Genomic DNA, 23,818 nt, shown 5'->3' on the forward strand with positions numbered 1-23,818 from the left:
AACTAACCTTATTTCAAGGCGAGTATGTATTCTCCCCCTGAGCATTAAAATATGATTGAGAATAGATCACATTCTTTAAGCACAAGAAGGTTGTTAAATTAAAAAAAAAAAAAAACTCCTCAAAATACCAAAGTAACAACAGACACATGTGAATGTAATAAAGAGGAAGAGTAAAATGAAAAATACATACAGTGCTTGGACATGGAGACATAGATATACTGTGTGTTCCAGTGAGATCAGTACAAGTAAAAAACATGTTGGTTAAGATCTGTGGTTAGAGTTTAATCATTTGACCAAGCTCCAAAGCTGCATGTGCTGGTGGTTACACTGAGCTTACATTGAGCATCTCTGTGAGTATGATACTATTGCATTCATTGTCTTACCTCAAGTCAGTTTGCCATTAATTCACCTGAAAAGGGTGAATATTATGTGTTTTATTCACAGATAAATACACTGCTGCAAGTGTGTGGGAGTGTCAAAGATAGCCTGTTAGGCAAATACCTCTGATTCTGAATAGTTAATAAGCAATCTGAAAGTTGGAAGCTTTAGGAAACTTTGGTGGTCATAGACAACGAGGGCTTCATTTTATGTCTTGTTTCAGCCTTGGTCAGTTTAAGCATCATCTGCATGTGTTCTAATCTATAAAAAAATAAATAAATAAACAAATGTCTTTTTTTTTAAAGGGATGCTAACAGGAGCATACTTGATGAGTAACTACAACACACAAGATTTCTGCCTTATTTATAATTTTGTATTTATTTATCTTATCGTTCATGCTGGATAACAGTGAAATAGTATAGTTTACATAAAATGCAACCTCCTGGGAATCCAAGAGTCAGCCACTTAAAAAAAAAAGTGTTTGCTGTTGCTTTTTGTTCAGTTTCAGTTCAACAGACACCACAGAAGGCTGATGTATAGGTATAATAACTATTACTGTAACTACAATAGCTTTTAGCAATCCTGCAACTGACAAATATAATGGAAAAAAAAAAAAGGTTTTGGTTTCTCCATATCCCATTTGTTGATTATGTTTCATCATATGTAGTAGTAACCAGGCACCACCTGCTGGCAGAGAACAGTACCTCTCACATAAGAGCTTCATGTGAGAGAAATGTGCAGTGGCAACACAAATAACAGTTGAGAGCTGCTACAGAGTACTTCAGCAAATCTGAACTGTTCATGCATCTTTGTGTACAGCTACTTTCAGTACTGCTGATATTTATTTAGACTCTCTCTTTGATTGATAGCTTACGTGTCTATTAGAGCCCACTCCTACAAAACTGCTCAAAGAAGTCCTTCCATGAATTAATGGTTTGAGCTTAAATATGATCAATCTATCTTTATTAATTGGTTACATGCCACAGGCTCTTAAGGTGGCAGTAATTAAACCATTACTTAAAAAGCCATCACTTGACCGAGCACTGTTAGCTAATTATAGGCCAATTTCCAACCTTCCTTTTATCTAAAAAAAATCTTGAAAGAGTAGTTGTAAAACAGCTAATCTGATCACCTGCAGAGGAACGGTTTATTTAAAGAGTTTCAACCAGGTTTCATCACAGTACAGAAACAGCATTAGTGAAGGTTACAAAAGATCTTCTCATGGCCTCTAACAGTGGACTCATCTCTGTGCTTGTCCTGTTAGATCTCAGTGCAGCATTAAATACTGTAGACCATAACATTTTATTACAGAGATTAGAGCATGTCATAGATATTAAAGGTACTGTGCTGCAGTGGTTTGAACCATATTTAAATCTATTAAATGAATCATATTTATCTAATAGACTCCAATTTGTTCATGTAAATGGGAGTCTTCTTCACACACTAAGGTTAATTGTGGAATTCCACAGGGTTCTGTGCTGGGACCAATTCTATTTACAGTATACATGCTTCCCTTAGGCAGTATTATTAGAAAGCATTGCATACATTTTCACTGTTATGCATACGGTACCCAGCTTAATCTATCCAAATGCCAGATGACACACATTAATTAGTTAAACTGCAGGAATGTCTTAAAGACCTGGATGACTTCCAATTTCCTGCTTCTAAATTCAGATCAAACTGATGCACTCAGCCTACAAACCTTAGAAACATGGTGTCTAACAGATAGTTACTCTGGATGGCATTACCCTGGCCAGTAACACTGAGGAATTTTGGAGTCATTGTTGTCCTTCAGTGCACATATTAAACAAATATGTAGGACTGTTTTTTTTTTTTTTTTTTTTTTTGTATTTGTGCAATATTTCTAAAATTAGAAACATCCTTTCTCAGAGTGATGCTGAAAAGCTAATTCATGCATGTATTACTTCTAGGCTGGACTATTGTAATTCATTATTATCAGGCTGTCCTAAAAGCTCCTGAAAAGCCTTCAGCTGATCCAAAGTGCTGCAGCAGAGTCCTGACAGGGACTAGAAAGAGAAAGCATATTTCTCCCATATTGGCTTCCCTTCATTGGCTCCCTTTTCCCTTGTGTTTTGTGTTCAGTTTTGCTTCCCTTGTGTTATTAGTCTTATTTGGTTCACCTATTCTTCCCTGCTGTCTCTACTTTTCCTAATTACCTTGTGTGTATTTAAACCCTCATGAGCTTCCTGAGCCCCCTCTGAGGCAATGATTCTTGCCTCTAGTGATGGTGAGATGAAGCTTCATGAAGCTTTCCATCGAATCAGCGAGCCCAAGGGTCAAAGCTTCATGGTGCTTCATTTGCTCTATTGCTCCATCAAGTGGACAATCAATGTAAAACAAGCAGGGTGATTATAGTCTCAAAGTGGCTTTGGTGCATGAAGCTTTGAGCAGAATAATGATTTTTGTGATGACAATAAATAAATCCTGAGCTAACTAATATGGTGTCTGTCTTTATGATACAATGTTGGGGTCAAGTGGGAAAGTGGAAATAAATTCGGGAGAGAGTTGTGATGTGATTGTGTTACTTGGTAAGTGTACCCACTAGGGACATTTTACTTACTCGTTTTTATTTAGAAATAACAGCTTTTCCACAGTGCTGAGCTTCAGGCCTTTTCTTTTGTTTGAAACGATTTCATATATGAAGCTTCATCTCACCGTCACTAATGCTTAGTGGGAAAAATAAAGTTGCTGAACTGGAAGTGGAGTCCTGGTTGCTTGAAAGGGCAACACAGATCTCAGAACACCTCAACTCAGCCCTCTGCAGGCTGTGAAAAAATGACTCACTAAGAATCACACAACTGAAGTTACCACAGCACTGACGCTGGCCCACACGAGTACGCAAGAAGCTCTTCATCAGCTTTTGTACTGTTGGGTGGCTAATTGCTGAGTGGAGCCAGCTGTGCGCGGACTCCTCAGGAGAAATGGCTCGGACCTGAAGTCAGGTGAGAAGGAAAGCGGGACACAAAAAAACATAGCAGGCTTGCTAAGGCTGTAACAGTTTTTATTTATGAAAACAAACTGCACCACTTACACTGTCGCATGTTTTGTTTTTGTTTTTTTTCAACTTGATGGATTTTTTCTTTAACCCTGGACGCATCATACAGTGCATAATAGCTTCTCTTCATGGTAAAATAGAACAAATTATGTTTAAAAATGCAACTTTCCAAAAGATAACACTAAAAGAAGTATGTAAACGTATAAGTACTTCAGATTAAGTCTTCAGTCCAGTTGAGGAGAGGGGATAAAGTTATCTGACTTCTCTGTGCCTCTGTAATCTCCATCACTTGCTGGAGGTCTTAGTGTTGTAAAAACAGTTTGTTGACACTGTGCTATAGTTGCACACAAATCCCACTTTTCAGAAACCTTGACTGTAAGAAACCCATGAGCATGCTGGTGTCTCCAGTGGGGTGGAAGCTTCTTCTTCTTGGAGTTTTACCTGAACATAGCAGCAGCAAGGGAGTGTACCACCAGCAAAGTGTGACTTCAGGTGTGCGTGTGTTAAGGTATCATATTATTCAACAATCTACACATTCACTGGACACTGCAGTCTATTATGTAAATGAAGTGGTGTAAGTTTTATGATCCACAATGTAGGGCTTTTTCATCATTAGTAACAAAAACGACAGAATTCATTCAGAATATTATTGAAAGGACAGTACATCAGTATTAGCAACAAAGTGTAGCTTGTTTGCTGTTCACAAATCAATTAGTCAAGTGATTAATAGATTCACTGTATTCACTCAGATGTCACACTGCACATTTAGTAATTTCCCTTTGGGATCAATAAAGTATTCTGACTGACTGACTGATTTACCTCAAGGGTGAGCTGTTTTATTATATTTCATACAAGTTGTAGTTAACCTGTACATTTCTTGGTTTTCCACAGCCACCAAAACAGTATTTAAAAAAAAAAAAAATTGTGTAACAGCTACCATTTAAAAGAAAATGGTCAAACTTTCCATTCTACGCAGCAGCATAATTTCTACATAAATTCTGTGTAATTGATTTTGAGACACATTTTTCTATTTGTTCAGCTTCTATCCAGCACCTGTGGCTCGTCTTCACTCTGCAAACAAAAGCAATATTGCGCTGATGTTATTTAAACTACGTACTGCAAGCTCAAATGTTACAACAGACAATCATTTTAGTGAGAACTGTGTGGTTTGTAAACGTTGTAAATACCTCTGACATTCAGTGTCATGGATGACTCTGCAGTCCCCAGTTTGTTCTCTATGATGACTTTGTATTCCCCGTTGTCCTTGGCTCCCACTCTCAATATAAGCAAGGAGCAGACTCCACATACATTTGTGATGTGGTAGTTGGTGTTTGTGTTGAGGCTCATATTGTTCCAGTACCACGTCACACGTGGAGCTGGATCACCCTTAACGGCACAACTCATGTAGCATTCGTAACCCTGTGGAGCTGTACGCCTCTTCAAGGGAACAATAAATGAGGGAGAGGATTCGAAGTTCAGGCGTTTTATCTCTGGCCTGTTTACTTTGAACTTTTCTGAAACAAAGAATTACAGAAAGTGGGTTTTTAGAAAAATATGATGATTAAGTAGGGGAGACAGGGACACCTGTGACAAGGGATGGTTCTCATTTCTACAATGAGAATTTGTTAATTAGTGAAGTTTTATTTGGGTTAACCTTGTTGCAACTGTCCCTGATCTGTTTTACAGCCATTCCCATGGTTGGAGTTTGATTCAACATCAGATTTCTTATATTAAAATAAAGATTGTGAATAACCAATGTATTTATCCTTAAGTAGCAGACATATGTAAGTTTCATAGATCATTTGGTCTAGTCTGTACAATCTCTGAGTAACTAAAAGAAATGTAAAAAATGTGTGCAATTATCTTCAAGGTCCCATACAAAGTTAATGTTAGCTGGATAAGACAGTTTTCTTTAGCTGAGCATTGAACTGATTAAACTTGAAGTGAAATTTAGAAGCCTGACATGACATTTTGGCTTTCCAACATTGGTCTGAATTGTATGGAAGCTTGTTTCCGTCACTGAAAAATTTTATTTATTTATTTTTTTTGTTGTTGCTATCTATAACTCGAAATTTCTAGTTATTTTCTTGAAATGTTGAGTTACTGTATCTATCTCAAAATTTCACACTAAGTCGAAATTTCGAGTTAGCTCTGCAAATCACGAAGCTCCATGAAAAAGGTAATTTACTTGTTACCCAGAAGCAGATAGCTAGCAGTGAACAAATTGTCATCGGGTTTTTGACCTTTGAATGCCTTCTAGTGAATGAGAGCTGAATAAAAGATTTGGAATCAGTGCTTTCATTGTTGGACAGCTGATGTGTTCAACCTGCTGCTTCTGGATAGCAAGGAAATCACGTACCTTCACAGTGCTTTCTGACTTGAAATTTCGAGTTCATAAGTGGAAATTTCGAACTCAAAATTTTGAGATACTTAAAATTTCAAGGTATGGATGGCAGTTTTTTTTTTTTTTAGTGGCGGAAACAAGCTTCCATAGACTTATCTTTCCACAGATGTTTAAGGTTTTGTACTTTAGGTAATCTCAGTGTTACTGGTCATTTTTTTTTCTCTTCTCCTAACATCTGATATCCTCCAAATATCTGGCTGTTCATAATTACATGTGCACGTTCAATGCTGTGAGATGCACAGCATATACTGCTAGTGCAGTATATTTGGAAATTTTCATCTGGCTCTTCCATACAAACTTTTATTCAACTAGTTGGTTAAATTTGGAGTCATCTGAAAATATCACACATTTCCAAGCTGCTATCTTTTTGTGCATGCTCCTTTGTGAATTTTAGTCTTGCTGGTCTATTCTTTGAGCCTATGAATAATTGCCACTGCTGTATATAGTTCTTTGCTTGTACTTGTTGAGTTTATTTTTAGACTTGTCATGTAGTTTCTTACTGTATTAAGTATAAGTGTATAAGCTTTGCTGTCATTTATTGGCTGCCTGTGCGCATTTTACTGTCCCTCACTCCCAGGTCTCTGTTTATTTATTTTGTTTATTTGTCATTTGGCTTATTAAGAAGTTCTTAATTGATAATCTGATTATTTATTTTGCGCTTTTATGGATCAAACCCCAGTTCTGCTGCCAATCAATGAACCTCGGGGAAGTTTAATAGTTTTACTGTCTAAATGCTTTTATACATTTGTAAGTAAAGTCATACTTCTCAGAAGTTGGCACTTTCTTGGGAACTTAGCTAAGGAACAATGATTTACTTTACTATTTTGTGAGAAGGTATTGTGGGTTTCTTGCTGTTTTTATGATTAAACCTGAAACAAACCTTTTTCCTTTTTGGTTCCAAACACAGGGGACTCAGCAGGTGGTGAAAGGCCCATGTCATTTTTAGCAAACACCCTGAAGTAATACTCCCGGCCAGGCAAAATGTTAACAACTGTAAACTTGTTGTTAAAGAGGTTGTCTGCTGCCGTTCTCCAAGTCCGTTTGAAGGAGTCCCTCTTTGACACCATGTAGTGCAACCTGTCATCCCTCTTCTCATCTGGAGAGGGAGTCCAGCGTAGTGTCACTGTTCCTGGGATGTTTTGTTCTAGCTCCACTGGACCTGGAGGTTTAGGATCATCTAGAGACACATTTAGAGACATAAAATTACAGTTTACTAGGCTAGGTTGCTGATTTTGAGTCTGAATTACATCTTTGCTGGTCTGGACAGAACATAAATGAGTTGGTTTGATACAGCTTCAGTTGGCATCTGTTAGGCTTTGAATTAAACTAATGAATTATTTTCATCGAAGTAAAAGTCATAAACCCCTCCACGAATTGCTACCTTACTATAATGAAGGGGTTTGTGTATCCCAGGGACCCTACGGGCTATGTTGTCCGGGGGCTTTTGCCCCGATACTCCTAAGGCAAATTGGAGTGATTCAGACAACCCTTATGAAAGCAAGGTCAAGGGAACAGTTTACCCTGCCCAGGATAGGGTTACTGGGGCCTCATCCTGGACCCAGGCCAGTGGAGGGTGTTCAAGGGAGAGAGCCTGGTGGCCGGGCATTAGCCTGGCCCACCACCTGAAAGAGGCACCATAGAGGTCAGGTGCAGTGTGTGTCAGGCAGCAGCCAATGTGCAGTCCCTGGCGGCCTGATCCCTGGCTATCGATGCTGGCAATTGGCACATGGCATGACTGAGCTAGTGTTTGAGGTTGAGAGATACTGGATATACATTGCCCTCCATAATGTTTGGGACAAAGACACAGTGCTTGTAGTTTTGCCTCTGTACACCACCACAGTGGATTTTACATCAATCAATATGTGATTGAACTGTAGACTTTCAGCTTTAATTTAAGGGCTTTTACAAAAAGTTTGCATGAACTATTTAAGAATTGCAGCCATTGTTATAGACAGTACCCCCTTTTTCAAAGGTTCAAAATTAATGGGACAAACTAACACAAGTTTAAATATTAAGACTGTTTTTAATACTTAGATAAAAAAACAACAACTTTGCACCCAATGTCTCCCATGGACATCAACAAATGTTTCCTCTTTTGATTTGCTTCGCTTTACTGCAGCTACCTTCAGTTGTTCCTTGTTTGCGGGCCTTTCTCCATTCAGTCTTGCATTTAATAAATGAAAAGCATACTCTGTTGGGTTAGGTTCACGTAACTGACTTGGCTATTGAAGAATATTCCATTTCTTTTGTTTGACAAACTCTTGGGTTGCTTTTGCAGTATGCTTTGGGCCATTATCTGTTTACATTGTGAAGTGATGTCCAATGAGTTTTGCAGCATTTCTCCAAATCTGAGCAGAGTGTACACGTCACAATTCACCCTGCTACTTCTATCAGCAGTCACATCATCAATAAACACTAGTGGCCTGTTCCACTGGCAGCCATGCATACCCACGCCACAACACTGCCTTCACCATGTTAGGCAGATAAGGTACGCTTTGGATCCTCAGTTGTTTCTCTCTTTCTCCATATTTTTTTCATCAGTCTGGTACAAGTTAATCTTGGTTTTATCTGTCCAGAGATCTTTTTTGCAGAACTGTGCAGGTTCTTTTTAGATGTTTTCTGGCAAAGTCTAATCTGACCTTCCTGGTCTTGACTATAATTAGTGGTTTCCACCATGTTGTAAACCTTCTGTATTTCAATGAAGGCATCTCTTGATTGTAGACATTAGCAATGATACATTTACCTCCTCAAGATTGTTCTTGACTTGGTTAGATTTTGTGAAGTTGTTTTTCCTAACCATGGAAATTATTTTGTCATCATGTAGGCCTTCTGGTGTTGCTGAGCTGGTCAGTGCATTCATTCTTTTTAACAATGTTGATTTGGCAACTTCTCAAGTTATTGGTGTTTCTCTGATTTTTCTCTGGTTTATTTGGCCTAATAAAGGCCTCCCTCACTTGCACTAACATTGCTTTGGGCCTCATATTTAAAATTAAATTAAAATTACAATGGAAAGCTATAAAATACAAATTCAACACTTTGAATCAACTTCATATATTATGTCTACTTCATTTGTCATGAAATAACAAGGGAGGAGACTTCACCTGGCAAACAAACTGCTTCTTAGTCAATTGAGAAAAGTCATTGAGTTGGAACCTCGTGCATAAAAATGGCTATCATTCTTTTATAGTTCATGCCATTTTTTGTAAAATCTCTTGGATTAAAGCTGAAGCCCTTGTGAGAGGCAGCAGTCTGGGGTGTGTATCCTTGTACTCGGCTTGCTGCCTGTACACTGGAGTTTTTCCTGGTGAACGAGAGGGTCGTTTCCCTGTGCCTTCAGGCCAGAGAATCGGCCATTGTTTGGGCTTATGTGCTAAACGGCAGTTCAGATTACCCAACTTTCATCTGGTGACTACTGGGAGACTTCACTCACATGGGCGACGACAGTGAGACCTGCAAGGGCGTGACTGATCTGAACCCAAGCGGTGTTCTGATTTTGGTCTTCTGTGCAAATGACAGTTTGTCATGTCTTTAAGTACATATGACACCAGGACACCCTAGGCTGCAGGTTGATGATTGCGATTCTAATTATATCATCAGACCTGCGGCCGTATGTTCTGGACACTCGGGTGAAGAGAGAAGCTGAGCTGTCAACTGATCACCACCTGGTGGGGAGTTGGATCAGGTGGCAGGGGATGATGCTGGACATATCTGGCACACCTAAACTTATAGTGCCGGTACACTGGGAATGCATGGCAGAGACTCCAGTCTGCACAATCTTCAACTCCCACCTCCGGCAGAACTTCGACAGGATTTTGAGAGAGGCTGAGGATATTGAGTCCAAATGGACTATGTTCAGCACCACCATTGTTGAGGCCACTGTACGAAGCTGTGGCTGCAAGGTGGTTGTGCCAGTCGATGTGGTAATCCTTGAACCAGATGGTGGACACCAGTGGTGCCATCAAGCTAAAGAAGGAGTACTGTTGGGCGTGGTCAGTCTGTGGGACTTTGGAGGCAGCTGACGGGTACTGGCAGGCCAAGCAGAATGCGACTCAAGCAGTGGCTGAAGCACAAACGTGGGTGTGGGAGTACTTTGGTCAGACCGTGGAAAATGATTTTTGGACTGCCTCAAAGCAATTCTGGCAAACCGTCAGGCGATTAAAGAGGGGAACAAGTTGAGGTGGTTCTGGCACCTGACTAGGATGCCTCCTAGGTGCAGTGTTCTGGGTATGTCCTACTGGGATGAGGGCCTGGGGTAGACCCAAGATTTTCTGGAAAGATTGAATCTCTTTGCTGGCCTGGGAATGCCTCTGTGTTCCCTGAATAAGATGGCCGAAGTGTCTGGGAAGAGGGAGGTCTGGGTTTCTCTTCTTAGGCAGCTGCCATCCATCCATCCATCCATTGGATGGATGGATGGATGGCTAAAACTCATAATATAAATACAATACAGTTAGCTGCACCAGTTATTGTAGCTTGGGAAAAAGGGGATTTCTTGAAGCAGGCAAAGTGAGAGGATGAGAGCAAATTGGACTGGAGTTCTGATTGTTTTCCAGCTTTCAAGAATATGCCTTTGGTTTGTGAAGTAGTAAAACAGATGCAATCATTAACCCAGTTACTGGTTACATCTGTTACCCAGCAGTGTCTTCATTTAAGCAAAATGTGTAGCAAAATATCAACTCATGGTCTACTTTTTTGCCTTTTCAATGGTTTCTACTAAATCTTATAGTCTTTGTTGAGTTTAAGATTATTTTGTCATCCAGTGACAGTATTATGCCTTTATGCTTTCCTTTATCTACAGTGTTTCATACCTTAAATGCCTCCTAGGTAGTACAAATTCTGTGATACATTGAGGTATAAATAGAATAATTCTCTAAAAATATACTTGTCATTTTTCCTACTTTGCATTGTATTTGCTGAAACATTTCTACAATACTATGAATAAAAATGGCATTCAAGTCATGAAATTAAGTCATAATTCTGTACTGCAATTGCCATGCAACTGTATCCAGCTGAGCTGCTCCTCATACAGTATAATATATGTATTTCACAGGTTTACTCTTAGAATTTACCTCTGATGTATATGGTCATAATTAACCTAACAATGATAAATCATTGTTATGCACTTGGGCAGTCACCTGTAACTCTGATTTCAACATTGAAGCTTTCCTGGCCAACTATGTTCTTGACAATAATGGTGTAGATGCCAGTGTCCGACCTCTCAGATGTTGGAATTAAGAGCTGAGATCCTTTATCAGAGTTGGTAATGGTTACATGCTTGGGCACTGGAATACCATCCTTTAACCAAGAAATTTCAGGCAAGGGGGATGCCTGTAGACAACAACAAAATAATAAAATTAATATGTTGATATATTAAATCTAACAGTATTGCTTAGATTCTCACACAGTAAACAAAGTAAAAACCTGTGGCATAGCACCTCAAAGCTGATGTTGAGACGAACAGTGTTTCCAGATTTCACCACCACAAAGGTCTTCATGTTGCGGTCTTTAAACTTTGGTTTTACTGTGAGGGATAGAATTAAAATAAAATTGTTAAATGTCTAATTTATGAAGCTGCTGGGGAAGTTCTGTATTTTTTTCCTGTAGATGTCCTTTTGATTCTTTACTCTCTGCTGTATTATGAGGAAATATTTGGTGTATAATTTATGCACAGAACGTAATTTGGCTTCCTTGTTTCCATTGTTAGAAACATTTCTTTTTCAGTCATGATCCACATACACAGACAACATATTTTAGTAATGAGAATGAAATTAATAAGTAATAAGATCTTTAAAGAGGCACTCATTGGTTTTCTTCAACTGTTGCTATTTGTAGATGTATATTGGAAGAAAAACTGTATGTTTTCTATGTCTTTGTGTGTGTAATGAATATGAAATATCCTGTTTATTCCTGCAGGAATAACTGATTTACACTTGTATTGATGCACTGTCAGACTTTAAAAACAAAATTTCTTACCAGGAGGAGGCATAGCAATGATGTAATTGTCAAAGCCCTGAGGTTCTCCATCACCTCCATAATTGGTGGCAATTACTCTCACCCAGTACGTGGCCATTGCCTTAAGGCCAAGCACAGTGTAGGATGTTAGAGTAATTGGGAGGGCATTACAGCGGGTCCATTCAAGGCACTCTGTTGGTCTGATCTCCACATAATATCCTTGGGCTTCATCCTCTACCTCTTGCACTTCCTTAGGTTTACTCCAGGCCAGTGAAAATGTAGTGTAATTGGAGGATGTTAATTTAAGGTCTGTGACTTTGCCTGGGGGTTCTGTAATTACAGTAATATGAGAGTGCAGGTTTTATATTACAAAAAGCAACAGAGAAAATTATGTTCACTTTAAAAAATGATTTGCATGAGTGGAAATAAACAGTATAACATAGGAAGTCTGTGTGATTAGCTTACTCATTGGATCTCTTGCAATAACTGTCTCACATGGAATACTGGGATCTCCAGCACCAGACAGATTGACAGCTGACACTCTAAATTCATATGCGGCTCCCTCAAAAACATCTTTAACTGCATACTTTGTATCTATAGAAAAAATGAGTAGTTATATCACTACAGCTCTGCACAGATACATATACAGATACATGCAGGTACATAAAAAGCATTTATTTTTGCTCTTTAGCTAACGAATAGCCCTGCAGCTCATCATTTAGGTTGTATACCTGTAACTGGCCCTTTTTGGTTTACAAGACTCCAGTAATTGGTGCCTTTCTTGTTCTTTTCCAAATTGTACCCTACTATTTTAGTTCCGCCAGTGTCACACGGAGGACCCCATGACAAATTGATGCAGTCTTTAGAGGTGCTGACAACTTTGGGTACTGCTGGTGGTCCAGGATAACCTGTGGGGGAAATGTGAAACAGAAAATTGAAAGTGAAACACAGTTAATGTTGCTCAACATCAGTTTTATTATATCCTAAATTAAAACATTCCTTAGTCACAAAGGAAACTAAAGAAAACAGAAAATGTGTGGGAAGACTATTGAATTGCATTGTAGCATTGAATTGCACACTGACCTCCACCTTGGTATATCTTAGAGCAAAGGCCTGCACGTGTAGTCTGATCCAACAGACGAGCTACTGTAGCTCAAATCGCCGAAAAAAGTTAATGCTGCTTCTGATAGGTGTCAGAATACACAGGGCATCACAGTTTGTTGCATATGGGACTACATAGCCACAGACCAGTCAGGGTTCCCATGCTGACTGCTGTCACCCACTGAAAGTGCTAGTCATGGGCACGTGAGCATCAGAACTGAACCATGGAGCAATGGAACAAGGTGGCCTGGTCTGATGAATCACATTTTTTTTTACATTGCGTGGATGGCCTGGATGCATACACATCACTTACCTGGATCAAGAATGCACAATGGGAAGAAGTCATGCTGGCAGAGGCAGTGTGATGCTTTGGCCAATGTTCTGCTGGGAAACCTTCGGTCCTGCCATCTATGTGGTTACTTTAACACATACCACCTACCTAAGTATTGCTGCAGAACATGTACACCCTTTCATGGAAACAATATTCCATGATGGCTGTGGCCTCTTTCAGCAGGATAATGCACCCTGCCACAAAGCAAAAATGTTTCAGGAATAGTTTGAGGAGCACAACAATGAGTTTGAGGTGTTGACTTGGCCTCCAAATTCCCCAGATCTCAATCCAGTCGAACAACTGTGGGATGTGCTGGACAAACAAGCCCGAGCAGTGAACCTTGCCTTGTAATCTGTGGTCCAAGCTGACTAGAAGAAAAGGAATAAAGATGTAGGCATTAACTAAAAACTTACGTAATACACCAGCTGGTATGTCCTCTGTCTGCAGGTAGTCACTGATGCCTTCTGCAGTCTTGGCTCTGATGCGGTAGCAGTATCTCCTTCCAGGGTCCACATCTGAATCTTTGTAGCTGGGGCTGTTCCCGGGGATCTCACCAAGATTTGACCACTTATTTCGCCCCACTTGTTGCCGTTCTATGATGTAATTTGTGATCGGGCATCCACCGCTATCTTTTGGCGGTTTCCATTTGAACTCAACAGATGTTACAGCACTTTCCATAATGTCCACAGGCCCTTGTGGGGGTGTTGGTTTGTCTGTTGACAAAATGAAAAGAAATCATAGTGTATTCACAGTATGAAGCATTTATACTTACACATTATATATTTTGATATACCATTTTTCTTCAAATAGCAACCAGGACATCTTTATTTATCTCAACTGCTGAGGGCAACATGCCACTATTTGTTGTTGTTTTACAGGCAGGGATTTATTTCTAAGTTTATCTGTTTTTTAGGAGAATAAATGGATAATTTTATGTTGAAAGCTTTGATCCAGTACACTTGTGTTTGCTCCCTTGGAATTCATGCATTATGCTAATTAGACTGTAGTGAGGTCAATCCACAGAGAGATGAGCAATAAAGCTCAGGTTTCTGTGTAGATACTTTCTGCTTTTACAGCAATATCTCTCTTCAAACATGCATGTGCTGTAAGATGGGGATGGGCCAAATCAGCTAGCCACTAAAATCTTCTCTAGTCTAACACAAAAGTAAAACACAACATAAGCAAACAAACTGTTAATATAATGAAGAACAAACTTAGAACAGGTCACTATATTACATAATACATAACATTTTAGGTAATGTCCCTAATTTGTGCTATTGCAAACTGGTGTTTTCCCAAACATGACCCACTAATTGCTGTATCCAGCTTTGGAAAATTAAAAGCATTTCATTGGAGATAAGAACCTTTTATTTATTTATAGGGCTGTGAAACCTTTGCAGGTATACCATATGCAATATCAACAAGAAAACCTTTTTTTTCTTGCTTTTTTTTTTTTTAACTAACCAGTGAATGAAAGCCAGGGTTTTTTTCTTCATGTCACCCATGTCATTATCACAAACTGCTTTTAGCTGACTGCCAGTTTTTATTTGAGGAAACAGGGTATAGTATCACACTGTCAACTCACCCAGTACAATAAGATTAGATATTGCCTCTGTTGTACCAAATTCATTTTTTATTTTGATTTTAACCTCTCCGCTGTCTTTCCTTTGACACTTAATAAGACGTAGTTGGCTCTCAGAATCTGATGTTTCGATCTTCACATTGAGTGCTGGCAACAGCTCGTCGTCATCCTTGTACCAGTGCATAGTCATTGGTGCACCCCCTGAGAATGGCAGCTTCCACTGAGCATTTTCACCTGCCTTTATAATGACTGGCTTTGTGAATTTTCCTAGAGCATCAGGGTCCATTTTTGGTGGATCTGTAGTGGAAGAGAGGGAAAAAAAGTGTTTTGTTCAAACGCACAAACCCCTTTTAAAATTATAAAATATATTATTTGATATGTTTTGCCACGTTACTCATTTTATTCTGACCTTGAATACTAAGTGTTGCTTCTGATTTACGTCCTTCAGCTTCAAAGCGGTACACGGCAGCATCATCTTTGTTACAGCAATCAATTATCAACCTGTGACAGGCTCCATCTTTGATAATTTTTACCCCATCCTGATTTGTTAGCTGGACAAATAAATCAAATAATTAAATATATGAAATATTAATTATTTGTAGAAAAAAGACCTAAATCTATAACTTGTACTTATACTGTTGTGGCAGTAATTTTTTACACTCCTATTCTTGTGGGATATTTAACTTACCAGCTTCCCATTTTTATACCAGTGACCCTCTGAGGACTCACTGCTTAGTTTGCAGGACAACTCCACCTGTTCTCCCATATTAGCATTCGTATCTGACAGCCCACAGACAAACTGAACACCTCGATCTGCATGTGAAAATGTAAAAAATAATCAGAATATTCAGCTATAATTTTTTTTTTTAGATTTAATATATCAGGAGCAAATCACAATCGACTGAAAGCACCTAAGCACGCACTTTTAAGAAAATCCTGCTTTCCGCTTTTGCTTTCTTGTTTAAACTATGCATTCACTTTGGTCAGCAAACAGCATTGGAAAATATGTATATTGTATCATTATCATTCACTAAATATTGAAGAACATTCACTTTTGCCCACTTTTCCCCTCGGAGTAGCAGTATTACTTGAGCTACTTCATATACTGTGTTTTATTGTAGCAAACCTTATTTCTAGTTGAACCTTCAGTGTAGTGGTAGTTATTCTGAAACACTGAATGAAAATGGGCTGATATTGTCTAGTATTTGCAGAAGCTCACTCTTGAGAGCAGCTGAGCTAAAGCTATGACATTATAATAATCTGTAATCAGAACATACATTATTCAGTCTTTGAATCTTGATGTAAGTAGTTTTACCTAAGACAGTGTCAGGAACCAAGGGGCCAGTTCGTGAGCGCTTCTTTTTATGCGTGTCATCTTTTGTATCTGTATCATCGCCTTTTCCAAAGTGGTTGTTATTCCTGTCATCGCCATCAGTTCCATCACCACTCCTACCACCAGAACCAGCCCCACTTCCATCCCCAGAACCATCATCACCCCTGCTACCAGAACCATCCTCAGTCCCACCACCAGTCCCGACACCAGAACCATCCCCATTCCCATCACCAAAACCATCCTTTTCTTCTCCCCCATCTTTCATATCTCCCAGTGTAGCTTTAGCTGCTGCATCTGCAGCTGTTTCTCCAGCATGTGCTTGGTTGACTGTCTCCAAGTCATCTTTCTCTTGTGGAACCTTTGCCTTGTCCAACCCTTGTTTAGACAGGTTATCATGATCACTGGTTTTGGTTCCCTTGCGACCTTTCCGACCATGTGGATCAGCTGAATTATAGCAGACACACAAAAGTAGAGAAAATAAATCAGTTACTTCAGTCAAAGCATTTTTTTTGAGAAATGTAACTATCAAACATTCAAGAGTGTTTATCTTGGTACCACACAATTTGAATTTGAATTTTTTATTGTACTGCCTGTGTGGATACAACAAAGGAAAAATGTCTCACCTTCCACCACAAGCGAGGCCCTGCTGGAAGCAATACCAGCAATGGCATAATATGCTCCCTTATCTGTGATTTCACAATCTTTTACTCTTAATGTGTGAGTTAGTTTGTCCTCTGAGACAGTGATTTCATATTTGTCCCCATGTTCAAGTGATGAGTCCTCTCTGGACCAAGTAATTCTGTTGAGGGGTGTTGACAAAACACACTGAAAGACAGCATCCTCACTTTCGACAGCCTTAACATCCTTGATCTTGTCTACAAACTCCACTGCAGGCACTAAGAGAGAACAAAAGGTGGATGTTTTAAACCAAAAATTAACTTCAAAAATGTAAATGTGCTTGATTTTTCTCATACGCTTCTCATATAATCATCCTGTTTTATTATAAGTGCAATAGCTTGGCTTACCTCGAAATTCAGTTGTAAGAACATTTGCCTCTTCAACATCGACCTGGTAAAATCCAGCATCTTCTGGCTGAGGGTCTTTGATACTGAAAGTGTAATTTGTCCCTGCTTTCTTAAGGCTGTGCTTTGAATTTTCATCATCACAATAAGGAACCATTACTCCATCCTTTTGAGACAGAAGTAGTCACATTAGTTTTTCTTTCTTTCTTTTTTTTTGACTATTTTAGAATTTATTTAAATTCACCTTGTATAAGTTAATCGCGCTATTGGGATCCCATAGCTGCATGTCAAAGCCAAATTCAGCTCTCCCATATGGTTTCACTTCAATTTGTTTCACATTGTCCAGCGTCTCTACAACCTACAAAGGAAAGAGAACAAGTTTTATGTACTGTATTTGTCTGCAGATTTTGCGTTTAACTTCATTGCCAAAGATCTGACATTTAAGTAGAGACCTCGAGTAGAGCTATCAGTGTCTACTTGTTAAAAAAATAGTATAGGTATAGTGTGTGTATATATATATATATATATATATATATATATATATATATATATATATATATATATATATATATATATATATATTAGTATAGTATAGAAGGAATAAATGAAAACAAACAAAATAACCAAGCAAACTTTACCTGAAACCATCAGGCTTTCAATCTAATCTTTAAAATGCTTTAAAGCACAACTCAAAATGCTAATCAGTCACCTTCTTACTTGTTTAAAACCTCAGTAACCTTTTGCAGGTTCACAATTGTTATAAACTTCCGACATTACCTTTGCCTGTTCATCCTCCCTTTCCTTCTTCATCTGGTTCAGTCTCTTCAACAGCCACCGAAAATCAGTAACCCCAAACTCCAAACAGATTTTTTCATAATCTTTCCTTGGTGCACATATAAGCAGTTCCCACAGTTTAGGATCTATTTCTCCTTCTTTCTTTGGTGGGAGTTGTTTTTTTCTGGTGACAACAACACTTAAAAAGGGGGAATCGGAGGTCATTACAGCACACAGTACACATTTTAAATAATTTGATGTTGACTTGAACTTACGTTTTTTTGAGCATTGATCTGAAATCCTCTGGTGCATGCTCAGTTGCTGAAAGAAATTTTGATTAAATGTTAAAATAAAACAAAAGGCTAAATCAATTTTATTTGTACTATTGTTTAAATCCTTGTTTCTTATTCTACAATAAACAACAAAACAAATATTGCTGCTGAAATAAAAATTCGCCAAATATGCAGAACGTTCATAATTCTGAAAAGAAAGAGGAAACCAACTTATTTTAAATTTATGTAGTAAACCTCTTACCTTTCTGGCTTTTCTTCTTAAAGCCAACTGGAAGAATACATGAAAACAACAGCAGAATGAGATGACATTAATGAATAGACATGCGGTATATTATAAAGAATAATTTTACTCCACTATTATTCAGTATTAATCTCACCTGCAATAACATTGAGAGTGGTGGTGCAGACAGCTTTTCCATACTCATTGGTGGCAAAGCACTTGTAGGTGTCTTTCTGGTCTGGTTTTACATCAATTATCTGACAAAAAATTATTCTCACATGAAATATATATCTATAGGGCACGGTATTAAAGTCTATCGCCCAAGAAAAACAAGCTTGCTAATGGAGTATTTAAGCATCATACTACCATAGGTTTACCTCAGCCTTTTAAAATAAATACACACTTGTACACTTAGACCTGTAACAATTTTTTAATCACTTAAAAAAAATTCTTGATTGTCTTGTTTCAGTGCAGATTAGCAGGTGGGATCAGAAGAGGGTGGGATATTCAGAGTAGGCTAATATCTAAATGTGATGTCTACAAGAAAAATAAACACTGCCCCCCCCCCCCCCCCCCCCCCCTCACCTCACCCCTGTTTTTTTCTTACCTCAAGAATGTGCTCTCGAGCTCTTTCATCATATCTAGTCTTGTACTTTTCTGGGTCATCTATTTCACCTTTATTACGCCCCCAAGTCACAGTTGGTGCTGGCTCTCCGCTAACCATAGCTTTGAAAAATGCTTTTTTACCTGAAATAATGAAATCAAATGACAGTGATGCAGGGGTTTATAATATTGCTGTGGCTGCTGCTGTCAGTTTCACTGCCTGTGCTTGTTTTTCTACCTTCTTGGACAGTCGCAGGCATTGGCTTGCGGGTAAAGTCAGGTGTTGATTTTCCTGGAGGCAGTTGCTCCACAGTTTGGGTGATCATAACCCCAGGAACCCTGGATCTTTTCTTGATGGCCACTGTCAAGGCAAGGAAAAATGTTTACCAGCATATCTATGTGAGGTTATGAATGTAAACATGAACAGAAAGCCCGCCAGAAACAGAGAAAATAAACAAATGTTCTAAATGCGTGTGCCAGCAGACTATATACATTATATACTATATACATTGTATTATTTAGAACAGTAAATCATTTTCAGCTTAAACCAAATGTATTTGAACAACCTGAACTGCAAGGGTATCTAAATTACTTACAGAGATAAAATATTTCAGGCAAAAAAGTACTTGACTGGACATGGTTAAAGTATTTAAGGTTGAGCTGCATAATTTGTCCTGTCACATACATAAGACAGTATTTCTTTTCCTTCCTTCTGTCAAAACAGCAATAGAGGCATCTTTACTGCTTTCCCCTGTAGTTTCACACTGGAATTTCACAAGAGGTCACTATTTCCTTTCTTTTGTCAACATTACAGCTACAGTAGGTCATGACAGGGTCTTCCTTAAACTGTATTGCTGAACTACAGTTTGGATAATTTCTAAATAGTTTTTGTGTTGGGCATTATTAATTTATTAATCTATTGTATTGTAATTTTTGGTTAAAGGCTATTTTTGAACATATTTTTGCAGTATTTAAAGTTAGGCAATCTTAACCTTTGCATTTGATCCTTAAAATGTTTTTTTTTTAAACAAAAAGTTACATAAGAAATGTGTGAAAAACACCACCACAAAATTATTATTGTAAGAATTCACAATGAAAGTTGTGCCCTGGAGACATTTGGTTAAATGAGACTATTGATGAAGTTGTTACAAAGTTGAGAAGTCAGACGATCAAAACTAACTCAGTGTTTAGCCCAGACAATGGAAGCAGTAGTCACTTACTGTATTGTTGGAGAGATCCAAAAAAAGAGGGCCAGCATATTTTTTCAGCCTTTTTTGCTCTCATCCTATATTTTAAATATAGGATGACATGATCTAAACCACTAAGCTTATCTAAGAAGTGTTGAACTCTGCTTTAAACACCCTGGGGCTTATACATCTAATACGAGTTTACTGTTGCTGTATATGGATATGTCAAACAAATGTCAAACTATAATCATTCAGTATACAGAATCAAAACAGTACTTTGGTTTTATGTTACTAAACCATGCCAGAGCTGGAGATACCAAACCATAAACCATTTGCAGATTCAGGCCATAGTAATCACACATTTTAGAAGCTGAAATATACTTCCTTGATACTTTTATTAGAGGTACAATCCAAGGCAATATCTTAGCCAAATATTCTACTTTTAAAGCTTTTAACATTTTTGTCAGAGAGATGTTGATTTAAATATTTATTTTATTTATTTCTCACCCCTCATCTAAGCACAGTGCAGCTCAGTTAAACACTGCCAACAAACCTCTGTTTTCAATACTTTACCTTTATCCCAGCAATATGAGCTGTGTGTATGTATGTGTGTATATGTTTATATTCATCATTTACATAACTTAAAACATTATCTTTATTTGCACAGACATACAGTTATTTGGTTATGCCTTCTGTGAGCCATTTAAATTGTCTACTCTGCATAATTTTTATTTTTTCCTGTGGCCTTACCACAGTTTGAGGGCATTTATTTAATATTCATCAAACTGTATGTGCAACTCTCAAGGGGTTGGTGTACACGCTTATATCATCTGGATGCAGGCAGGATTCTTGTGACCTTGGTCCTCAAGCACTGATTCACCCATAATCCAAGCCTGGTAGGACAGCAGTTTTTTTTTCTTTCTGCATGCTAATTGCTACTGGAACAACTGTTAGATTTTGGGGAGCAGAAACCTTGACAACACCTTCAATAAGAGCTTGTAGGCTGTAAAAAGCAGTTATCCCTGTTTATAAAGCCCTCTGAGCTACAGTATGCCATATGTCAGTAGAATGAGTTTCAACTTCTATAGATTTCTGTTTAATTTTGTTTTTCCTTTCACTTTCACAAGTATAATCAGAGTAAAAGCCATTTTATTCAACAAAAGTATTACAGATATGTCAGTTTATTTCAGTATCTGCAGATGATTGTAGACTCTACAGGTGCCCTTTCATTTGCAGACGAAAACTCAAATATCTCATTTACAAAATAATTCTGACCCTGTGCTTTGGCACTTTAAATAGTGATCAGATGCATCATTTTTGCTTTAATATTAAAGTGTGTTTAGAACTGGATGGGAGTTCAGCTGTGGTATAGATGGATTATGAAGCCGTGGGCCTCTGGGTACGAAAACCAGAGCCGTCCCCACCACAGTTAGTCACACCAATTTTTCAGTGCAAGAGTAACATACTGTATGGCTAGAGCAGTGCAGAAAAAAAAATTATTCCTAATTTCCTAAAAGTCAAATTATTGTTGCAATATTAAATATATTCTCGTGTCATAACCATAGGGAATTCTGCATTAAACTTTACTGAACACAAAAACATTCAGCTCACAGACACAGATGACACATAGGTGACACCATATTAAACATAAAAGTATATACATGAATTAAGCATAAAACACCCCATGAAAGACATTTTTTACTTTTTTGAATAAATGGATAGTTTTTATTTATTTATTTTTTAATTATTTACACTATCATTGGACTCTAGTTGTTTGGTGGCTTTGCTCACAAAGTGAGATAAAGCACCCTAAGACTTTTTTTTTGCAACATCTGTTTCCTCAGTTCATTTTTATCGACGCGAAAATGACCACTTTCTTTCACAATTACCCACAGGCAGAGTTGGCAACAACAGAACAACAGTAATATTTGAAAACATTTATTGTAGTCTGTAGCTCTGAATTATCTTGAGTAATCCAGCTGGGGTTTTATTGTCTCCAGGCTTGATGAATGATCTAAACTGAATTAGCTCATCACCCAAGGTGTGATGTAGGTCAGCTGGATGCCAGCAAAAGGATTAGGATAGTGTTCTAAGGATAGTGAGCTTGTCTGCTGTGAAACAAGTGAAATCTGCTGGCCATGTTAGACTACAAAGTTTGATCATTTATGATTTCAGTCCAGTCCCCCTATGGCTCTGTTTTAGTAGCCAATAGCTGGTCATGATTTGTATTTGTGTACTTCCCATGATAGATTTGCTAGCCTCTTCAGCAGCCGTTGCTGGTTTTATAAAACCTAGAAATATTCAGAACATGTTTTAAGATGTCTGATTTCACTGCTTTTTTTTTTTAATATTTTCCTTTTTGCTGCTTCACAAACTCCCTGCTGGCAGTCCATTTTTCATCATAGGTTACATTTGACATTTAATAAACTGCCAAATCCTGGTTTGGAAAGCCTGGAGAGACTGACGTCTCAGGCGCAAGACAAGTCAAAGCTTTGGCTGCCAGCAGGTCTTCTACAAAGGACTGAATTGAAAGTCAAGAAAAAAAATCTATTTTAGTTTCTGATTTTTTGTTTCTTAATTTGCAAATATGTTTTAATAAAGTTGTTGAGAAAAGACTGAACAGAAATGCCAGTTCTCTAAACAAATGTTTGCAAAAGTAGAGAGATTTGAATAACACCTAACTTTCCACATGCTGCTAGAATGCAAAATAATATTACAATTTCCAGACTTACCAAAGGCTTTTGGGTCCTGATTTGTTTTTGAACTCATGGCAACCTTTGATTGTTGATTATCAGCTCAGGAGTGTGATCCTTGTGCTGCTGAAGTACAAAGAAAGACTGTCACTGTTGTGTAGCTACCTATTTTTGCCTGAGCAATATAATCAGAGCTGATTTCATAAGTGTAAAATATCTAATCAGCTAATTACATGGCACCAACTCAATGCATTCAGGCACGTAGAAATGGTCAAGACAACCTGCTGAGATTCAAACCAACTATCAGAATGGAGAACAAAGGTGATTTAGCGACTTTGAACGTAGCATGAATGATGGTGCCAGATGTGCAGGTCTGAGCATTTCGGAAACTGCTGATGTACTGGGATCACTAGGGTTTACAGAGAATGGTCTAACAATAAATCAATAAAAAATCAGTGAGCTGCAGTTTTCTGGGTGAAAATGACTTTTAATGTCAGAGGTCAGAGGAGAATGACTAGAGTGTTTCCAACAACTGAGCATTGTTTAAAAACATCCCATCCCAGCTGAGTATTGTTGGCGAGCACGTCCATCCCTTTATGACCACTGTGTACCCATCTTTTGATAGCTGCTTCAAACAGGATGCCATGTCACAAAGCTCAGATCATCTCAAATGGGTTTCTTGAACATGACAATAAGTTCACTCAAATTGTATCCACAGTCACCAACCCTCAATCCAATAGAGCAGCTTTAGGATGTGGTGGATCAGGAGTTTTACATCACGGCTGTGCAGCCGACAAATCTGCAGCAACTGTGTGCTGGTAGCGTGTCCATATGGACCAAAATCTCTGATTCCACAGAGAATTAAGGCAGCTCTGAAACCCGGGCCTAGCAAGGTGAAACTAATGATTTGGCTGGTGAGTGTATATGATGTT

General features: G+C 38.2%; 1 protein-coding gene across 1 annotated transcript; it reads right to left on the reverse strand.

The window, feature by feature from the left end:
- Positions 1-4,543: 4,543 nt before the first annotated feature.
- LOC115779982 (immunoglobulin-like and fibronectin type III domain-containing protein 1) lies at positions 4,544-22,962 on the reverse strand. Its single transcript, XM_030728892.1, has 22 exons — positions 22,926-22,962; positions 19,245-19,367; positions 19,011-19,150; positions 18,561-18,660; positions 18,425-18,451; positions 18,166-18,211; positions 17,894-18,089; positions 17,361-17,474; positions 17,120-17,282; positions 16,718-16,990; positions 16,077-16,538; positions 15,450-15,574; positions 15,171-15,312; positions 14,765-15,058; positions 13,593-13,892; positions 12,479-12,655; positions 12,213-12,341; positions 11,769-12,077; positions 11,231-11,316; positions 10,931-11,123; positions 6,679-6,975; positions 4,544-4,908 (listed from the first exon to the last, which is right to left on the reverse strand). Exons 1-22 carry the CDS (start codon positions 22,960-22,962, stop codon positions 4,544-4,546), a joined length of 4,098 nt encoding a protein of 1,365 aa, XP_030584752.1.
- Between the last annotated feature and the right edge of the window lie 856 nt (positions 22,963-23,818).

This window comes from Archocentrus centrarchus, chromosome 5 (genome assembly GCF_007364275.1).
Source record: "Archocentrus centrarchus isolate MPI-CPG fArcCen1 chromosome 5, fArcCen1, whole genome shotgun sequence".
Taxonomy (NCBI): Eukaryota; Metazoa; Chordata; class Actinopteri; order Cichliformes; family Cichlidae; genus Archocentrus; species Archocentrus centrarchus.

What these genes read in the sequence shown, in the direction of transcription:
- LOC115779982 (XM_030728892.1), bottom strand. Translation starts at nt 22,962, where the DNA reads ATGAGTTCAAAAACAAATCAGGACCCAAAAGCCTTTG. An exon ending in GGTTCCTGACACTGTCTTAG is followed by an intron (nt 15,575 to 16,076) that starts GTAAAACTACTT and finishes TTTCACATGCAG; the next exon opens with ATCGAGGTGTTCAGTTTGTC. An exon ending in CATACCAGCTGGTGTATTAC is followed by an intron (nt 12,656 to 13,592) that starts GTAAGTTTTTAG and finishes TTTCCCCCACAG; the next exon opens with GTTATCCTGGACCACCAGCA.